Below are 18,185 nucleotides of genomic sequence, written 5' to 3'. Positions count from 1 at the left end.
TCCTTATTTTGATTGGTCGATTAAAAAACTCGAAGTATTTATAATATCAAATAAGTGTACTTCAAGTGCTTTCTTTACAAACGGATCTGATTGGTTGATCTGGAATTAAAAGTAAATCTGATTAACTACGCCATGTTGTTACTATCTTTTCGAATGAACATGGTGTGACCAATAGCTCATCGAATTTACAAGATATCGCATAATGTTGAATATGAGATTTGGCGGGCCTTCTCTGTTAAATAACGATTGAAATCATTGTGATTTATCGAGAAAAAGGTAGTTTTTTATCGACATAAAATTAACAATCTTTGGTTGCTGATATTGTTAAGATTTCACACAAGTAATTTAGTGTATAATTACCTTATTATTTTTTATTGTACGCACTCCATTTTTATAAATATTGCATTCATTTTTATATAGGTTAGAAAATTGAAATAAAATATATAGCACAAGTAAGTTATATATATACATCTTTGAAAAATTAGTTGCCAGGATATTATTATATTTGTGATTGAAAACATGATGTGGAAATATTAATTAATCAACGATTGACGAGAGATTAATAGTTTACAATCTGAATATTTTTTATATTCTTCACTTGGAACTAAATTAGTATTTCATGAATGACTATATAAAGCGAAACATAAACTATGGATTCATTAAGTAAAAAACATAGTTATTCTATCCAAGAGGAATTGATGGAAAAAAGTTATGTGAAAGATTACACAGAAGCAGAAGTTGAAGAGTATCTAAGGGTAGGATAATTCATTTTATATTTTTATACAATTATACAATAATAATAATATTAATAGCTTTAAGAAGATATTTGCTTATGTATATGTGTATTTTTATGGATGAAAAATAGTAGCTATATTTTCTATATTACTTTCAGTTTGTAAACAGTAGAGATACCAATACAAAGAAATCTGAATTCAATACATCACTTGAAGAATTGGAAGATAATGTGCAAAAGCTCTATGTAGAAGATTTAGCAAAAGATTATCAAGAGTGCAATTTTACTTATAATCCAAAATATAATTTGCCAATTGTTTCCATGAAAGATAGATTATTATCAATAATTGAGACGAATTCTGTAGTTATTATTCAAGGACCAACTGGTTGTGGAAAGACCACTCAGATTCCCCAATTTATTCTTGATGCTAGTATCAAGAAGAAGCTTACCTGTAATATTATAGGTATATTTTTGAATATAATTTTCATTACATATTTGTATTATATATACATATATAAAATATACAAAACATCTCTTTTGATGGTAAAGTGTATATGAGATTTTGATATTTATATTTATTATTTTATATTTATTATTATTATATTTATTTACTTATAATATTTATATCAGTAAATTTAATAGAGATATGTTAATAAATTTTTGTTAGAGTTTATAATTATTTTATAATTTTTAATATTTTTATATATTACATATTTCATATTTTTTTAGTTACACAACCAAGACGAATTGCTGCAATAAATGTTGCTAAAAGAGTTAGCCAAGAAAGCGGATGGTCCCTTGGTAGTCTCGTAGGTTACAAAGTTGGCATGCAAACGGAAAATTCACATGAAACCCGTTTAACATATTGCACTACTGAGATTCTCCTTAATAACTTGATTCAGGAAAAACATATGTTGAGATATACACATATTATATTAGATGAAATTCATGAAAGGGACCAAGAATTGGATTTTCTCCTACTAATTGTTAAAAAATTGTTGCAAACAAATTCCAGACAAGTCAAAATTATTCTTATGTCAGCAACGATCAATGTAATAAAATTCGCGGAGTATTTTTCTACCAAAATAGGAAATGAGCTAGTGCCACCACCAATTATCAAGATTCCAGAAAAAAGAAATTTTAAGATTTGTACATATTATCTGGATGAGATAGAAAATCTGGGAGCAGTAAGTATGAGTAATAATAATTATTCAAAATTTAATCATCTTGTATATAATTCTATTTAATATATAATACATTAAAATTATTATTTATTATTATATATAACAACATAATAATAAACATATTACATATCTTATTTCACAATAATTATGCAACATTTTTTTGTAAAGTCTATGCATATTTTAATAATGTAATAGTTAATAAGTAATTTACATAATATAGTTTTCTAATACATCTTAACTTTGTTAAGTTTGTAAATTATAAGTATATAATAATAAGTTTGAATTTTACAGATACCAGAAGTGTCTGTAGAACCAAAAATTACTAAAAATATGATTAATATTTGCTTCCTTATCATCAATGCTTTGGATCTAATTGATATAAATGATAATGAAGATTCAAATTCACTTCAGAGACACGCCGTTCTCATATTTTTACCTGGAATTTATGAAATTGAAGAAATGTATAACTACTTATCAGTTCATCATATGAATAAATTGTGGGACTTGGTGATTTTGCATTCATGCATTTCTAGTGATGAACAGCAACGGGTATTTCATAAACCGCCGGAAGGTTACAGACGCATTATACTTTCCACAAATGTTGCTGAAAGCAGTATTACTGTACCAGATATAAAATATGGTAAATAAAATTCTTATAAATTATATAATTATGATTCTTCAGAAAAAAAATATTAAAAAGTATTAAAAATATTAAAACAAAAAATATTTGCGAAGAAGTATATAGAGATATTAAAGTGATATAAATATATAATTATTTTATATTTCCATAAAAAATTGTACACGCGCGTACGCGCGCGCATACATATAATTTTTAATAACAATTAATTATTGAAGAGAAAAGAAATGCCAAAAAATGAACAAATAAATGCAATTAAATATTACTTATAATTAATAATTAATTTAATAAATGTTTATAATTTATAGTGATAGATTTTTGTCTTGTAAAAGTAATGGAAGTTGATCCCATTACTCATTATCAAAGTTTAAAACTTTGTTGGGCAAGTAAAACGAATTGTATACAACGAGCTGGTCGTACAGGTCGCGTAATGAATGGCAGAGTATACAGATTAGTGCCAAAAGCGTTTTATGATGTAAGTAATGCTTATAAGTTTATTTATATTTAGTACTTTCATAATCTGTATACTTTAAGAAGAGTTTCTATAAATATATAAGAGATTAAAATTGGTCATAAAATCTTTGAAATTTACGAAATTTACAGAATATTTTTAACAATGAGAGCACTCCGGAGATACTCCGCGCCCCACTCGCCAACATTGTTCTTCGTGCCAAGATTCTCAACCTTGATGAACCACGTGCCCTTCTCTCCCTTTCTCTTGATCCGCCTTCTGTCTCTAATCTAGCAGCCACCATCCTGACTCTAAAAGAGGTCGGAGGATTAGTAAATGAAGATGATTCCTTTCAACCTTTTGATGGGAAATTAACTGATCTTGGTAGAATAATGGCATTCCTTCCACTTGATATACAAATTACGAAATTAATTATGCTAGGTCACGTTTTTGGAGTTTTACGAGACGCTATTATTTTGGGGACCAGTATGACCATCAAGGATGTTTTTAACACACAATGGCACTGTAATATTTCTTCTTATACCACTCATAGAAAATGGGCTTACGATTCTGACAGCGATTGCATCGCCATTTTGAATGTTTACAAAATGTGGCAAAATGAAAAAGCGAATCGTCGATTAACTACTTATCAAGCTGAAAGGCAATGGGCCCAGAGAAATGGAGTCCAACTAAAAACTCTACGCGAATTACATGTTCTGATAAATGAGATCACTCAGAGATTGATGAAGTTTGGAATTGAAGAGAGTATTGGAACTAATAAAAGCATCTGGCAAGGTATAAATATTCCTTTTGTTGTAATTATTTAATTGTGCTTTAAACATAGTTAATTTTTTACTAATCGTTTTGAAATCATTTTTAATATTTTTTATTGTTCTATTCTTTTTTTTTTTTTGATAAATTTTTAAATTATTATTTTACAATTATCTTTCATTATTATTTTTAGTTTTATTTTTGATTTCTGAATTAAGTATATATTTTCTAAAGCAAATTTTATGTTGCTTTTTTTAATTTGCACTTTGTTTCACAATTATTTTTTAACTTTTTATTTATTTTTTTATTTTATATTATTTTAGATTATTTTTCAAATATAATACATCTACAATTCGCAAATTTTATGTTGCTTTTTTTAATTTGCACTTTGTTTCACAATTATTTTTTAACTTTTTATTTATTTTTTTATTTTATATTATTTTAGATTATTTTTCAAATATAATACATCTACAATTCGTTTTATTTTTTTAATAATTATTTTCAGATACTGATCGTGATTTTGTACTTCAAGTCATTCTCGCAGGAGCATTCTATCCTAATTACTTTGTCAAACGTATACAAAATTTGGAAGTTTTTAAAGAAGATATTATAAAGAGCCTAGGTACCTCAGATCCCATGAAGACAGTTTATCTAAGAGGATGGCCAATAGATCAACCTGGATATTTGTACGCTAAAAAATTCCAAGAGATTTTTGCTAAGCATCAAGGAATTCCAGAAAATCAAATAGTAGTATTTTTTGATAAATCAAAACGTGTTTATGTGCAATTTCGCGAGAAAATGCCTATTAATGATAATTTTTACAATATATCAAACTTTGTGTATCAGGTAATTATTAATTTATTATTTATATTATATGTGTGTGTGTGTGTGTATGCGCGCGCGTGCGGCAAATATATGTATGTGTAATTTAATAATACATAATTTATAATTAATATATAATTTATATATAATAAATAATAATAATATATACATGCACAGATTTATATAAAATATAAAAAATATGAAAGAACTGGTAGAATGTTCATTATAAAACATTATAATTATGTAACATTATTAATTTATGATTATATAACATTATTAATATATTCATTATTAATTTATCAGGCTGTCAAGATGAGGCATTGTAATGTGCCAATCAAGATAAATTTGTTGAACATAGGAGAAGCACTTAAAAGGGCAGAATATCATGACATTCATAAATTCGAACGAACTCTTTTCTTTCATAAGGATTTAAGGAAGATAGAGAGCAATAGTTATAAAATCAAACCGAAATTGCCAGGACTTGATGTCACTTTTATACCTCTATTTATACAAACTGTAAGTTTTCTTTTATCTGTAAATGAATAAAAAATAAGAATTAGAATTATAAAAAAATGTTTATGTTGTCATAAAGAAACATTTATAATATATAGTATTTATAAGTTCATTAAATTATTGTTTGATGAAATTATTATATCTATTCATTGATTGATGAAATTATTGCTGGATGAGTTATTTGTCTAATATTATTTATGCACATTCTATATTAATATCTATTAATCAATATTTTTAGATTATTAGCCCTGGATGTTTCTGGGTGATTCTCGATAATAATGACACCCATTCTAAATTACGAATTATTGAAAAGATTTTGAATAATCGTCCTTTGAAAGAACTTTCTTCACCTCCAAAAATTTCAACTATAATCGCCGCCCCTATGGAAAGAAAAGATTCTTTAACTTATCATCGTGCTATAATTGAAGACTTCACTTTAGGACTTGGACAACTAGTTGACGTTTTTTTCATCGACAACGGTCACTCCTCTCGAGTTCGATATAGTGATCTAAGAGAAATTAATGACGTCCAAATTTTGGAAATATCTCCTTTAGCATTCCATTGTAATTTAGCTTTTCTGCGACCTTCAAATCAAGCTAATTTTCATGGTCGTTGGTCAAAAATTTCGAAAAATTATTTCGAAATGCAAATTAAGAAAAAGAGTAAGATTTTTGGAAAGATTTATTCAGTTGTTGATAATATCGTTAATTTGGAATTGATTGCTGTTAATAAAAAAGGAGAAGAATTTAATATTAATGACGATATGATAGAGAAAGGATATGCTAGAAGAAAAGAGGAAAATTATTTATCGACATATAATCATGAATTGAGAGTGAGTATAAACAACTTTAAAACAATATCAAAGGAGGAAAAAAAATTTTATGAAGAGGAACAGTATAATAAGGATTATTTATTAAAAGTAAGTAAAATGGTTGGTTTTAAGATGAAGATTTAATTTAGTAATAATGTAATATAAATTTTTACATTTTAAATTTGTTCTTATTTAGTCATATTTTTGATATATATTTCTATAATTTTCATTATCATTTTTACTAAAATAATGAAGTATGTAAGTAATTTTTATACTTGCATATTTTTATATTTTTTATGCTTTTCTCTGCTTTGTATAGTTTTTTATAAAAACAATAAAAGAAGGTAGAATAAGAAAGAATAGCATGTGATAATAATAATAATAATAATAATAATATTCGAAAGAAATTAATATATATAACTAATGTTAATTTATAAAAAATGTATGTGTGTATAATGTATATGTCATTTTATATATGTATATGGTTTTAGTATCCTGATCCACCTAAAGAAGAAGAGTGCAATTTCAGCATAAAACTTCAAGGTCCGTACTCTCCCTTAGAAGTGGAGTTGATCCAATTGACATCAGTCGGGAAATTAAAAAAAATATATATAGACTCGAATTCTGTGAATAGTGTCCTTTTGGATGACGATCACGATCAATCATCGGAACGTCTTTTGATCGCTCAGATTGTCAATCAAAATTCAAATAATGGAGAATTAATTTTGAGAAATACCACTTTCCTACCAAATATTCCTGGACTTGCAGCATTACTTGCACTAAGTTTCGCACCGCGCATGGAATTGAGATGTAATTCACGAAGGACTCATTACATAGGAGCTTTATGCGGTTTGGGATCGATGGATAATTGCTCTGGACAGGCTGTGTTCCCTGATCATGATATGGAAATTAAATTTGACGTGGAAATCACGATTGACGATATTAAAGAGGTATATTGATGGTTAAAATAATAAATTGATAATTTAGTAAGATAAACTATAAAAAAAATTAAATAATTAATTTGTCTAGAATTTGGGATTTTAGACTTTTTAGATTTTAGATAGAAAGAGTGTTGAAGGAAATTTCTTATTTCTCTTATTCTTTTATATTTTGTGTATATCCTATTACATTTTACAATTATTTTACACATAATTTATCATATGTGACACATCCATGTATTACACTTAACTATATATTCAAAAATTATTTTTACTTCTGCTATTTGTTACATAATTTATTAATTTTATTAACAGATTACAAAAATGTTCTGTTTATTTTATTCTCTCTTTTTTTATTCCATTATAATTTATTAATATTATTTTTCTTTTATTATCTTTTATTAATAATAGCAAAATAATAATATTAATAGTTAATTTTTACATCCACAATTTTTACATCAAAATTCTTTCTTACAGATAAATAAATTACGTTATTGGATAAATGCAGGAATGCAAATAGGTAAAAATTCCAATTGTGAGCATATTATAAACTGTCAGAATAAAATTAAACATATTTTGCTTGAACTAAGAGACAAACAAAGAAAATCACGAAATCTAGTGAACGACGAGATCGATTATTGTTCTAAATGGAATTATTATAATAAATTATATTTTTTACCATCCATTCGAGAAACAACGAGACAATGCGACATTTATCCGTTGCATAAAGCATTAGAACTACGGGAGATAAATGAGAAAAAGGAGGAAATGCTAGAGCATCTTTTGGAATTGCAACGTTTTGCTTACGAGTATGTAAACATATTTTTAGCATACATATACATATACATATAAATATATATTTTATTTTTAACATACACACATGTACATATAAATATACACATATTTTATTTTTTAGAGATGTAAATAAGATGAAGAACGTGACTATTTTCTGTAAGCTGTGTAAAATAGAGACACTCGGTCTGTTGGAATTACGTGGTCATCTTTATTCAGAACAACATATAAGAAATGAGAAAACGTTACAGAATTAATTAGATTATTATTATATCATTATTATATATCAAGAGAAGTTATTGCTAAATCAGAGCCAAAGTATTTTGCTTAGGATAGGATAGGATTTTTGCTTAGGATACTTATAATAATTATTAATTTAATTTTTTATTACGAACGATTATTTTTCTATTATGAACAAATATGAATGTTATTTTTTTAACTTACATTTGTTTATCTATATTTTGCATCTGTGCATAAATAACGGTTTAATTTTTTGATACATTTATGGATTAATACATTGCTATTTTTTATAAGGCATATATTTTATATAACATAATTTGCATATGTATCTATAATTCATGTACAAATTATGTATTTATATATAAGATATTGTGTTGTGTATTTGTAGCGTACTATAAATATAGCATCTATAGTATACACTCTATGGTATACACACTCCATATTGGAGATTAGAATTTGACCAATCAGAACAAAAAGAGCGAAGAATTTCCACGTCGATTGGTCGGATCTAAATCTTCAATGCGTACAAAGTCTAAGCTTGCATAAAGCACGCTATGTATGTATATGCGTACACATAGAAATTGATTTACAGTCTGAAATTTGAGATTTGATTTTGTAATGTGATTTATGTGTGCAGCGGTTATGTCAAGATACATATTTTTTTATATAAAAAATATGACGAATGTAACTAATTGAATTAATAAATAAATTTGTTCCACGACAGAAGTTATCGTTTGTCACTTCGTATTTTCGCGAGTAAAATTATCAATGATGCAACGTACATTGAGCGATTATTCATTTTTCTGTCGAAGATTACGTTATTGCACTTCAACTGCAAATGCAGAGTTATGCAATAATAAAAGATTAACAGGTGCATTTATTATATCTTATTTATCTTTATTATTAATACTATATATACATGTACATGTACTTGAATTTATATATATATGTATTCAATTTCTGTAATTATTTGCAAAGAATCCTCTAAAAAAAGGAGTAACTTTAATTTTTATACATATTGGCAAGAAATTATAAGAAATAAAACTTTGATTCTAAAATTCCAGAAAAAAATATTAATTAGAATCGAATAAATGAATAAGAGAGAAATAATACTTATTTTAAATTTGCAAATGCAGATTTTCCAGCGACATTTAAACCAAAAGATGCGGAGCAAGGGTGGTACGATATCTGGCAGCACAACAATTACTTTACAGCCTCTAGATTAGCGAGAACAAGAGACAAACATGAGGAAAAAGAGAACAAAGAACCTTTTAGTATGATCTTACCACCACCTAATATTACAGGGGTGTTGCATCTAGGCCATGCGCTTACTGTTACAATTCAGGATGTTCTAGCAAGATGGTTAGTAATATTAATAGCATTAAATAATATAATAGTAACATATAATAATATTATAAATTAAGAGTCTCAAATTATTACATTATAATCATATATTATAGTTATATAATATATTCAAATATTATACAACATATATAATATATTACATTCATATATTACATTTAAACTTTTTATTACTATATAAACTTATATATAGAGATGGCCATAATATTATATTAATAATTTTGTTATTATTATATCATATTTTTACATTAATACATTTATTTACAATAGGTAAATTTACCGTTATATTATAGATTTTTCTCTACTGTGCACACATACATACAGGCACAGAATGAAAGGCTGTCCAGTATTGTGGATACCAGGTTTGGATCATGCGGGAATTGCGACGCAGGCGATAGTGGAGCGTGTATTGCAGCACACACGAAACATCACACGGCGTGATATGGATCGTATCGAATTCGAGCAATTGCTCTGGCAGTGGAAGACAGAGAAGGCCATGATTATCAATCAACAATTGAAAGCGCTTGGTGCTACACTTGACTGGAACAGAAAATATTTTACTATCGATGAAGTAATGTATATACTTTTTATTGTATATAAATTATATATTTATTTGTGTTACAAAGAGTAATTATTACTATATTTATTTATTATGACATTGAATTTTTATACTTATGTGATTTTATAGAGACATAGCACAGCAGTGACAGAAACATTCGTACAGCTAAATGAAAGGAATCTATTGTACAGAGGAAGAGATCTCGTCAATTGGTCACCGGCGCTGCGCAGTACAATCTCAGAGATCGAGGTCGAAGATTTCATAATAAACGGCAAGACGCAACTTCGATTACCTGGTCACGATGGTAAAGTCACTGTCGGCCAATTAATTAAGCTGGCATATCCAATCAAAGATTCGAGTGAGTATAAAAATAAATATTAATTAAAATTAATTTTAATGTGTCAATTTTAATCCATTTAATTTCGCAGAAGAAGAATTGATAGTTGCAACAACTAGGCTGGAAACGATTTTTGGGGATGTGGCGATTGCTGTACATCCAGATGATGAGAGATATTCGAAGTACATTGGCCGACAAGTTTTACACCCCATAAAAGAGACATTCATACCTGTCATAGCCGATTCCTCGGTCAAAAGAGATTTTGGCACAGGTAAAAAAATATTTACAGAAAATAAATTTATACATATGTCGAAAAATGTGTATAGAAAAAGAGAGAGAAAATAGATTAATAAATTTTGAGTAAAATTTGTTTTATTATTATAATTGTTGAAATAATTATACATATGTCTTTCTCGCAGGTGTGGTAAAAATCACACCGGCGCACGATCGTTCGGATTATAGTATTGCCAAAAGGCATTGTTTACCAATTATTAGCGTTATCGATGAAGCTGGCAATATGACGGACGTATGTAAGGAATTCAAGGTATAATCTCGTAGAAGAAATACATTTCCTTTTTTTTTTTCTTGATATACTCTCGAGATATTTTTCTTTTAAATGAACATATTTAATATCTTTTTATTCTCATATAACATATTTATATTCAATGTTTTTATTTAATATATTTTTAGGGAATATTGGTTAAATATATTACCATATTTATTACTTATCGATTTGTTTTCTTATTTATTATTGTCGTATTGTTGTATAATTTTAGGGCTTGTCAAGATTTGTCACACGGGAGAGACTCGTGAACGAGTTATCGGCGCGAGGTATCGTGAAGAGCGTAGAAGATCATCACCAAATGATACTACCACGATGTTCGCGCACGCACGATGTAATTGAGTATCTGCCTAAGGAACAATGGTTTGTGCGATGCGCGGCAATGGCTAAACGAGCATACGAAGCTGTAAAGAATGGTGAATTAAAAATTGATTCGAGCGACGATGGCATCCACGAACAATTGTGGTATGACTGGCTTGAAAATACCAGGTAAAATAATTATATATGATTATGTAATTATTAAATTAATAGATAAATAAATTAAATCAATAAATCATTGAATAAAAAAATAAGTAAACAAAGAAATAAATAAAGAAGTGAATAAATGAAAGAAACGAATAAATGAGTAAATGAATGGAATATATGAATACATAAATAACTTTAATCATATACACACACATGCAAATATATGTAAATAAATTTAATAAATTGTTAGAAAAAAAATTTTTTTAAAATTTTTTTTTTCTTTTCTTCAGGGATTGGTGTGTGTCGAGACAATTGTGGTGGGGTCATCGCATCCCAGCATATTCCGTAAATCATGGTGACAATAATAATGATAGTGGTGACAATTTCTTGTCTCCTAGTAGTACTAACAACATTTCATGGATAATCGCACGATCCGAAGAAGTGGCATATTCGCGAGCACGGGAAAAATATGGGGATACAGTGAGCATACATCAAGATCCTGATGTCCTCGACACGTGGTTCTCTTCGGCAATTATACCGTTTGTCACACTTGGTTGGCCGAAACATGTTAGTTTTTATTATTACTATAATTTTATTTTAATATATTATTATCATTGTTATTATTATTCTTTTGTCATTATTTATTTTTATTATTGTATTTTAATCATTACATCATTATATTTGTTATTTTATTTTTATTATATTCGCATTATATTTATTGTCGCAGACAAAGGACATGGCAAAGTACTATCCATTAACACTGATGGAAACTGGTCATGATATTTTTCTTTTCTGGGTGGCGAGGATGGTGATGCTAAGTCTAGAAATGACACAAAATTTACCATTCAAGGTATACAATTATATATGCATAATAAAGTATTTATATTTTTTATTCTACAATTTTAATATAATAAGTCTTCCAATAAACACAATAAATTATATTAATCAATTCAATTCGCAATTGAGTTGTACTACTAAAATAAAATTCTATACTATTTGTTATTGAAGCATAGTATTGCCGTTTTCAAACAATATAATTTTTCTGTTAAAGTTTTATGTATACTGTAAAAATCTCTTTAGTGTAAATGTGCTTAAATTGATTATTAAATTATATATATGTATAGGAAGTTTTGCTTCATGGTGTCTTATGTGATGCTAATAATAAAAAAATGTCCAAGAGTTCTGGCAATGTCATTTTACCAGAAAACATTATGAATGGTTGTAGCTTCGAAGTGAGTATTCTCTGAATTTGCTATATATATATATATATCAAAATTATATTACAAAGATTAAAATGCAATCGTAACATAGGAACTAAACGCTCAAGCAAGGCAAAATCATGCAATGGGCATTCTCAGTGCTGACGAGTTGCAGCGAACACTGCGTGTCAACGCGAAATCGTATTCTGCAGGAATACCAGACTGCGGCGCAGATGCTTTAAGATTATCATTGTGCGCACGTAATATTAAGAGTAAGTTAATTAAAATTAAGAACCTGAAAATGAAGAGCCTGAAGAAATTGTTTAAAAGTTAAAAGAATTTCAAAAAAATTTTTAAATCTAAGAATCATAAGAGAAATTTTTATTATAGATCGTACCATCAGTTTCGACATGGATGATTGTCGCATGAACAAATATTTCTGTAATAAAATCTGGCAAGCAAGTAAATACATATTACTGATGGCAAAAAATGGTGAGGAGAGCAAAGAGGATCAAAAACATGAAGAGAAAGGAAAGAAATATCTAAATACTTTGGATCAATGGATCTTGAGTCGATTGTCATGGATGGTAGACAGAGTAAACAGTGCGTTCGCCGAACGAAACTTTCATAAGGCGATTGCTGCAATTCGTCAATTTCTGCATTATGAATTCTGCGATTTTTATGTGGTACAATATTTTATGAAATATATAAGAATGTTAAAAATATTGACCATTATAATAATAGTGATAATGTAGTTTGTATTTTAATTAATTTTAATTTCTTCTCTTAAAATGAATAAATAAATATATATATATATATATATAATATCTTTTAATACAGGAAGGTACAAAATTCGGATTTAAAAGTGGCAATGCAGCTGGACATTTCGATACTCTCACAAAATGTTTAGAAGTGTCGTTACGCCTTCTCGCACCCATTGCGCCTTACTTATCGGACGATCTATATACAAGACTCGCTAAAAAGAATTTGCCGGGATTTCAATCTGTTTCTTCATTGCTGGAGACATCCTATCCCATGTCATATGAGGTATGTGCATGTATATATAAGCTATATATAAATAATTGTTATATTATATTATTAATTTTTTCTAATATATACATAATTTATTCTTTCCTCACCTCTCTCTCTCTCACGCATTTCTTTTTTGAACATTATTATATAAATTAGGTAATTTATTTAATCTATTTTTTTATTTGTTTTAATAGTTCGAGAATTTTAGAGACGTGGTATTAGAGAAAAATATATGCAAGCTTGTGAATGTGATAGATGTGATCAGAAGCTGTATGGCAAATGTGAGCAAGAAGTCAAATCCAGAAGGTAGGTTCTGGTAATTAGCAAAAAAAACATGTAAATAATTTAAATTTTTAGTCAGATCTACGAAAATTCATATTATATCTAATATAAAACATATACACACATATATATATACATACATATATACATATATATACATATATATACATATTATAAATATAAATATAGACAAATAGGAATAATGAAATGTTAAGTGATATATGAAAAAAAGTCTGTTTTTTTTTGTACAGTTAATATCTTGGTCAATAACGTGCATGATTATGACTTCTATCGAGAAAATATAAACCTAATTAAAGGAGTGAGCAGAATCTGGAATGTGCCTATCCACTTGACAGAATCGATTAACGACGATGATTTTCATAATAAAGCGACAAAAGACAACTATGATAATTCCGACGATAACGGCATTTACACTATTCGATATATACACACGAACGATTGTGCATTACTTATTGCAGTTACGGTAAATTATTTTATTGTTTTCTAATATATAAATATAACGAATTACATCTATGTATATATAATTGTATATATAATTATTCATTAATATATATTTATTATACATTTTTAGACCGATATTACAATTATCGTATAACAAATGTAATATCGGCTTTAGAATATTATCAATATCGATATTAATATTTTCTATATTTTTAATACAGTAAAAAAAATATATATATATATATATATTTCTAATATTCTTATTACTATTTTTTGAAAGAATTTACCATGCTTATTATTTATTTTGTAGGATGCATCCTTACTGGAACTTATTAAAAAGAATATTACAAGAAAGGAGAAAGGAAAAGAGAAATAAAGAAAAAAATTTTTTATTAGAATGTGTGATCTACGTACATCTGTAAATATAATTTCTCTCTTTCACATATTTAATAAGTAAATTATAATTTTTCTGAGATTTTTTGATAAATATAAATGTGAATAATATAATATATAAATATGAATAAAACAAGTTGTGACTGTGCATATATATAATTGAATACAGAACTTTATGTAAATTGCAAATAATAATGATTATTTGCTTAAAGTTATAATCTCTACAATTTTAAACTCTATAAAAATATAATCTCTTTAGTGTGAATGCATTCAAGCATTATAAATTATTCCCCCAAGAAACATTATATATTATAGTTTATCTGCACTGTAGGTAAAATGATTATAATATAGAGCATTATTTTACTTATAATGCAGATAAATTATATAATGTTTCTTGGGAATTATATATACACTGCTTGAAATTCTGATTTAAACTACCTTTTATCTAATTTTTCTGATATATCAATGTTTTAGAGTATAAATTTTCGCGATTCAAATTTTTAAACAGAATTGTAATTCTTGAAATTTGTGTCATCTTCGATTTTCTTTATTTTTTATCAAAATCAAATATTTTAGCCTTTTTCCCTCGATCCCTACTATATATATATATATATATATATATATATATATATATATATATATATATATATATATATATATATATATATATATATATATATATATATATATATATATATATACTTTATTCACTTCAACTTTACAGTCAAGAAGCGGGACTTGGTTTACAATGTTATCTTAGCTTCATTCATACATACATATTTCGTTTCCTCATTCACTCTCTAACTCGTACACTTATACATCTATCCTACAGTCTAAATATCCTATCTAGTCACAGCCTGCATTCAGTCTTTTTCGACACAAACAAAACAAAAACAAACATTAATTTTAAACTTTAACATTTCCTCCTCCAACATCTACCTAGCTCACCTCTCCTATTTCTTTTCTCTCCTTCATTTTCATTGCCTTTTCTTTCCAGAGTTTACACAATATATCCCTTTTAACATCATCTAAAACTTCATTCCTTATTCTCTGTATCCTACTCTCCTCTGTCATTTCTAATTTGTCAAACCACTCTTTTGTCATTTCACACTCTCTAACAAAATGATTCAAATTATCCCTCCCCTTATCACAGAAAACACATTTCCTATTCTTTTCTTCTAGCCAATATTTATTCTCCTCCTCCATATTTCCACATCTCATTCTTGGTAAAGCTATAATATCTTTATTTATATCTCATTTATCTACCGATTCTTTTTCCAAATATTTTGGTACTCTCCCTTTCGCAACTATCTCACCATAATTTTTATTGTATTTCGCTTCCCTAATTCTACCATCCTCTATTTGCCTCTGTACATCTCTTTCTCTTTCTGTAATAATCCTTTCAAAATTACCTTCCTCCTCTATATTATCTTCTACTGCTAAAATACCCCAACCATTCCTATTACAATATCTTTCTCTCTCTTTACTATATTGATCTACCCAATTATTCCTTTTTTTCTCTTCCCAGCATATTCTTACCCATCTATATTCCTCCATTCCATTTATCTTTTCTTCATACCTTCTTGCTCTTAGACCCCACTTTATTTTTAATTTATCCCTAATTCCCTCATTACTATATACCGTGGTGTGCAAAAATCTAATTTAAATAGCTATCTCACGTAATCCAGCATAATCTTTTCCAATTCTTTTTTCTCTTCCCAACCCCATATGCCATCACACTTTCTACTAAATAGCTAAACAGCCTCCATCTCCTACTAAAATCCTTTTTACAAATTCTTTCACCTAATCCCCAAACCTTATTCGCTGTTAATCTACCTTTCCTCGCTAATTCTTTGATATGCTCTTTATACTCCCCTTCCTACTAAATGTAAATCTTAGATACTTGAAGCTCTGTACCTCCTCTATCACCTCTTTGCCCCATTTCCATTTTTCCATCTTCTCTTTCTTTTTCCTATTGAATACTAAAATCTTTGTTTTCTCCGCATTAAGTTTTAAATCTCTATCTTTACAAAATCTCTTGAAAATAGCCATCATTTCTAATAACGCTTCCCTATTTTTTGCTAACAAAACCATATCATCTGCATACGCAAGCGACCAGATTCTATTACTACCTAAAAGTACTCCTCCAATCCCTTTTCTTTTCATATATAATTCTACATCCGCAATATACAAGTTAAAGAGCAGTAGACTCAGCACACACCCCTGTCTTACGTCTTTCTTCACCTTGAATCTGCTTGACAATCCTTCCTTGGTTCTTACTGCCATCTCCGTTGACTCATAAATTTTCTCCAACCTTCTTATTAATCCTTTTTCTATTTCCTTCTCTCCTAAGCTCTCCCATAACTTTCTTCTGTTAACGTTGTCAAAAGCTGCCTTAAAATCCACAAACATAGCGTATACTTTTTTCTCCTTATTTCTTTCTTCCCTTTGAATTATGTGGTTCAGGATGAATATATTATCTATTGTTCCTCTTCCTTTCCTAAAACCTCCTTGGCTCTCCGGTAACAACTTTCTCCTCTCTATCTCTTCTTCCAATTTACTTCTTAAAAAATCTCTGCGTAAATTTTGTAAGCTGTACATAACAATGATATTCCTCTGTAATTCTCTGTCTTCTTATGGTCTCCTTTTTTGTAAAACCACCACACTTACATTCCAATCCTCCGGCATCTTTCTGCTCTTCCACACTTTCTTTATTACCTCTCTTATTCCATTTTTCACAGAAGATCCTCCAAATTTCCATACTTCCATGGGTAGTTCATCAATTCCTGCCGCTTTTTTTTAACTTTAGCCTTTTTATTGCATTAGATATTTCCTCTTCGTCCAGATCTCTTTCCTCTTCATCCTTATCTGATTCTTCCATCCTTCTTCTGCCAATTCTTCCCTCTTCTTTTGGATTTCCATCCTCCTCTTCTTCCGTGCCATCCAGTAATCCCATAAAATATCTCTTCCAGTGTTCCTATATTGTTATCTATCCATGTCTTCTTTCCTCTTTTCCTATTGATAAAATTTCATACCTCAGTCTCATTCTTCAATCTTCTTAACTCTTCTTCTTCTTCCTTCCTCTTCTTTTTTCTTTTCTCCTCCATCAATTCTCTTAACTTTTTCTTATCCTCTATGTACTTCTCTCTTCCTATCTTTCCTATCTTCCAGTTTTTTAGCGACCTATGAACCTTCTTCTTCATTCTTGTACATTCTTTGTCCCACCAATCCTTGTGACCTATCTCTTTTTTAACCACCTTCCTTTCCTTTTTTATTGTTGAATCGTTAACCATATTTTTCAATCTTTGCCAAGCATCCTCTAATGACTGCTCTTCGATTCGACCATCTTCCCATGCTATTATTTCTGTATTCTCCTTGTACATCTGCCTTGCTTCTTCGTCCCATCTTATTACCATTTTTCTTCTTTCTTCTCCATCCTTTTTTCCGGCTCCTCTTCTCCATCTTCTTTCAGTTCCATGATCAAAGGCATGTGGTCTGAATCCACTCTCTCTCCTATTTTAAAATTTCCTATCAACTCAATACAAGGATCATTTACAATAACATAATCTACCGAGCTACATATAACCGAGCTACCTCTTGGTCCTACATATGTAAACTCTCCTACCTCATCACCTCTATG

The 18,185-nt window shown here is 28.3% G+C and overlaps 2 protein-coding genes across 5 annotated transcripts; both read left to right on the top strand.

The window, feature by feature from the left end:
- The first annotated feature begins 83 nt into the window (after positions 1-83).
- LOC145963816 (putative ATP-dependent RNA helicase spindle-E) lies at positions 84-7,918 on the top strand. 3 transcript variants are annotated; one of them, XM_083086066.1, is made up of 13 exons: positions 84-276; positions 421-755; positions 893-1,196; positions 1,463-1,920; positions 2,209-2,557; positions 2,863-3,029; positions 3,158-3,800; positions 4,282-4,622; positions 4,902-5,114; positions 5,350-6,030; positions 6,414-6,872; positions 7,338-7,669; positions 7,777-7,918. In XM_083086066.1, exons 2-13 carry the CDS (start codon positions 651-653, stop codon positions 7,907-7,909), a joined length of 4,185 nt encoding a protein of 1,394 aa, XP_082942192.1. In that variant the 5' UTR covers positions 84-276; positions 421-650; the 3' UTR covers positions 7,910-7,918. The 3 variants fall into 3 exon arrangements, with proteins under 3 accessions (XP_082942192.1, XP_082942193.1, XP_082942195.1); XM_083086067.1 differs by lacking the exon at positions 84-276 and adding an exon at positions 324-340; XM_083086069.1 differs by lacking the exon at positions 84-276 and having other exon boundaries at positions 437-452; positions 614-755.
- Positions 7,919-8,628: 710 nt separating this feature from the next.
- On the top strand, positions 8,629-14,693 carry Valrs-m (Valyl-tRNA synthetase, mitochondrial). 2 transcript variants are annotated; one of them, XM_083086070.1, is made up of 16 exons: positions 8,629-8,763; positions 9,029-9,254; positions 9,579-9,825; positions 9,943-10,171; positions 10,242-10,421; positions 10,570-10,694; positions 10,927-11,201; positions 11,468-11,744; positions 11,905-12,027; positions 12,302-12,409; positions 12,489-12,648; positions 12,767-13,062; positions 13,217-13,423; positions 13,603-13,714; positions 13,942-14,174; positions 14,463-14,693. In XM_083086070.1, exons 1-16 carry the CDS (start codon positions 8,661-8,663, stop codon positions 14,526-14,528), a joined length of 2,967 nt encoding a protein of 988 aa, XP_082942196.1. In that variant the 5' UTR covers positions 8,629-8,660; the 3' UTR covers positions 14,529-14,693. The 2 variants fall into 2 exon arrangements, with proteins under 2 accessions (XP_082942196.1, XP_082942197.1); XM_083086071.1 differs by lacking the exon at positions 8,629-8,763 and having other exon boundaries at positions 9,118-9,254; positions 9,548-9,825.
- Positions 14,694-18,185: the final 3,492 nt, after the last annotated feature.

This window comes from Camponotus vicinus, unplaced genomic scaffold, assembly GCF_025532165.1.
Source record: "Camponotus vicinus isolate PSW18456_S1 unplaced genomic scaffold, iyCamVici1.0 SCAF_13, whole genome shotgun sequence".
Classification (NCBI taxonomy): domain Eukaryota; kingdom Metazoa; phylum Arthropoda; class Insecta; order Hymenoptera; family Formicidae; genus Camponotus; species Camponotus vicinus.
This window is presented reverse-complemented; position numbering and strand designations above follow the sequence as displayed.

Excerpts from the sequence above, each read along its gene's own strand:
- Valrs-m (XM_083086070.1), top strand. The coding sequence starts at position 8,661 with ATGATGCAACGTACATTGAGCGATTATTCATTTTTCTGTCGAAGATTA. Across the intron at positions 12,410-12,488 it reads TGAATGGTTGTAGCTTCGAA|GAACTAAACGCTCAAGCAAG; the intron begins GTGAGTATTCTC and ends ATCGTAACATAG. Across the intron at positions 13,715-13,941 it reads CAAGAAGTCAAATCCAGAAG|TTAATATCTTGGTCAATAAC; the intron begins GTAGGTTCTGGT and ends TTTTTTGTACAG.
- LOC145963816 (XM_083086066.1), top strand. The coding sequence starts at position 651 with ATGGATTCATTAAGTAAAAAACATAGTTATTCTATCCAAGAGGAATTG. Across the intron at positions 1,197-1,462 it reads GCTTACCTGTAATATTATAG|TTACACAACCAAGACGAATT; the intron begins GTATATTTTTGA and ends ATATTTTTTTAG. Across the intron at positions 2,558-2,862 it reads TGTACCAGATATAAAATATG|TGATAGATTTTTGTCTTGTA; the intron begins GTAAATAAAATT and ends TATAATTTATAG.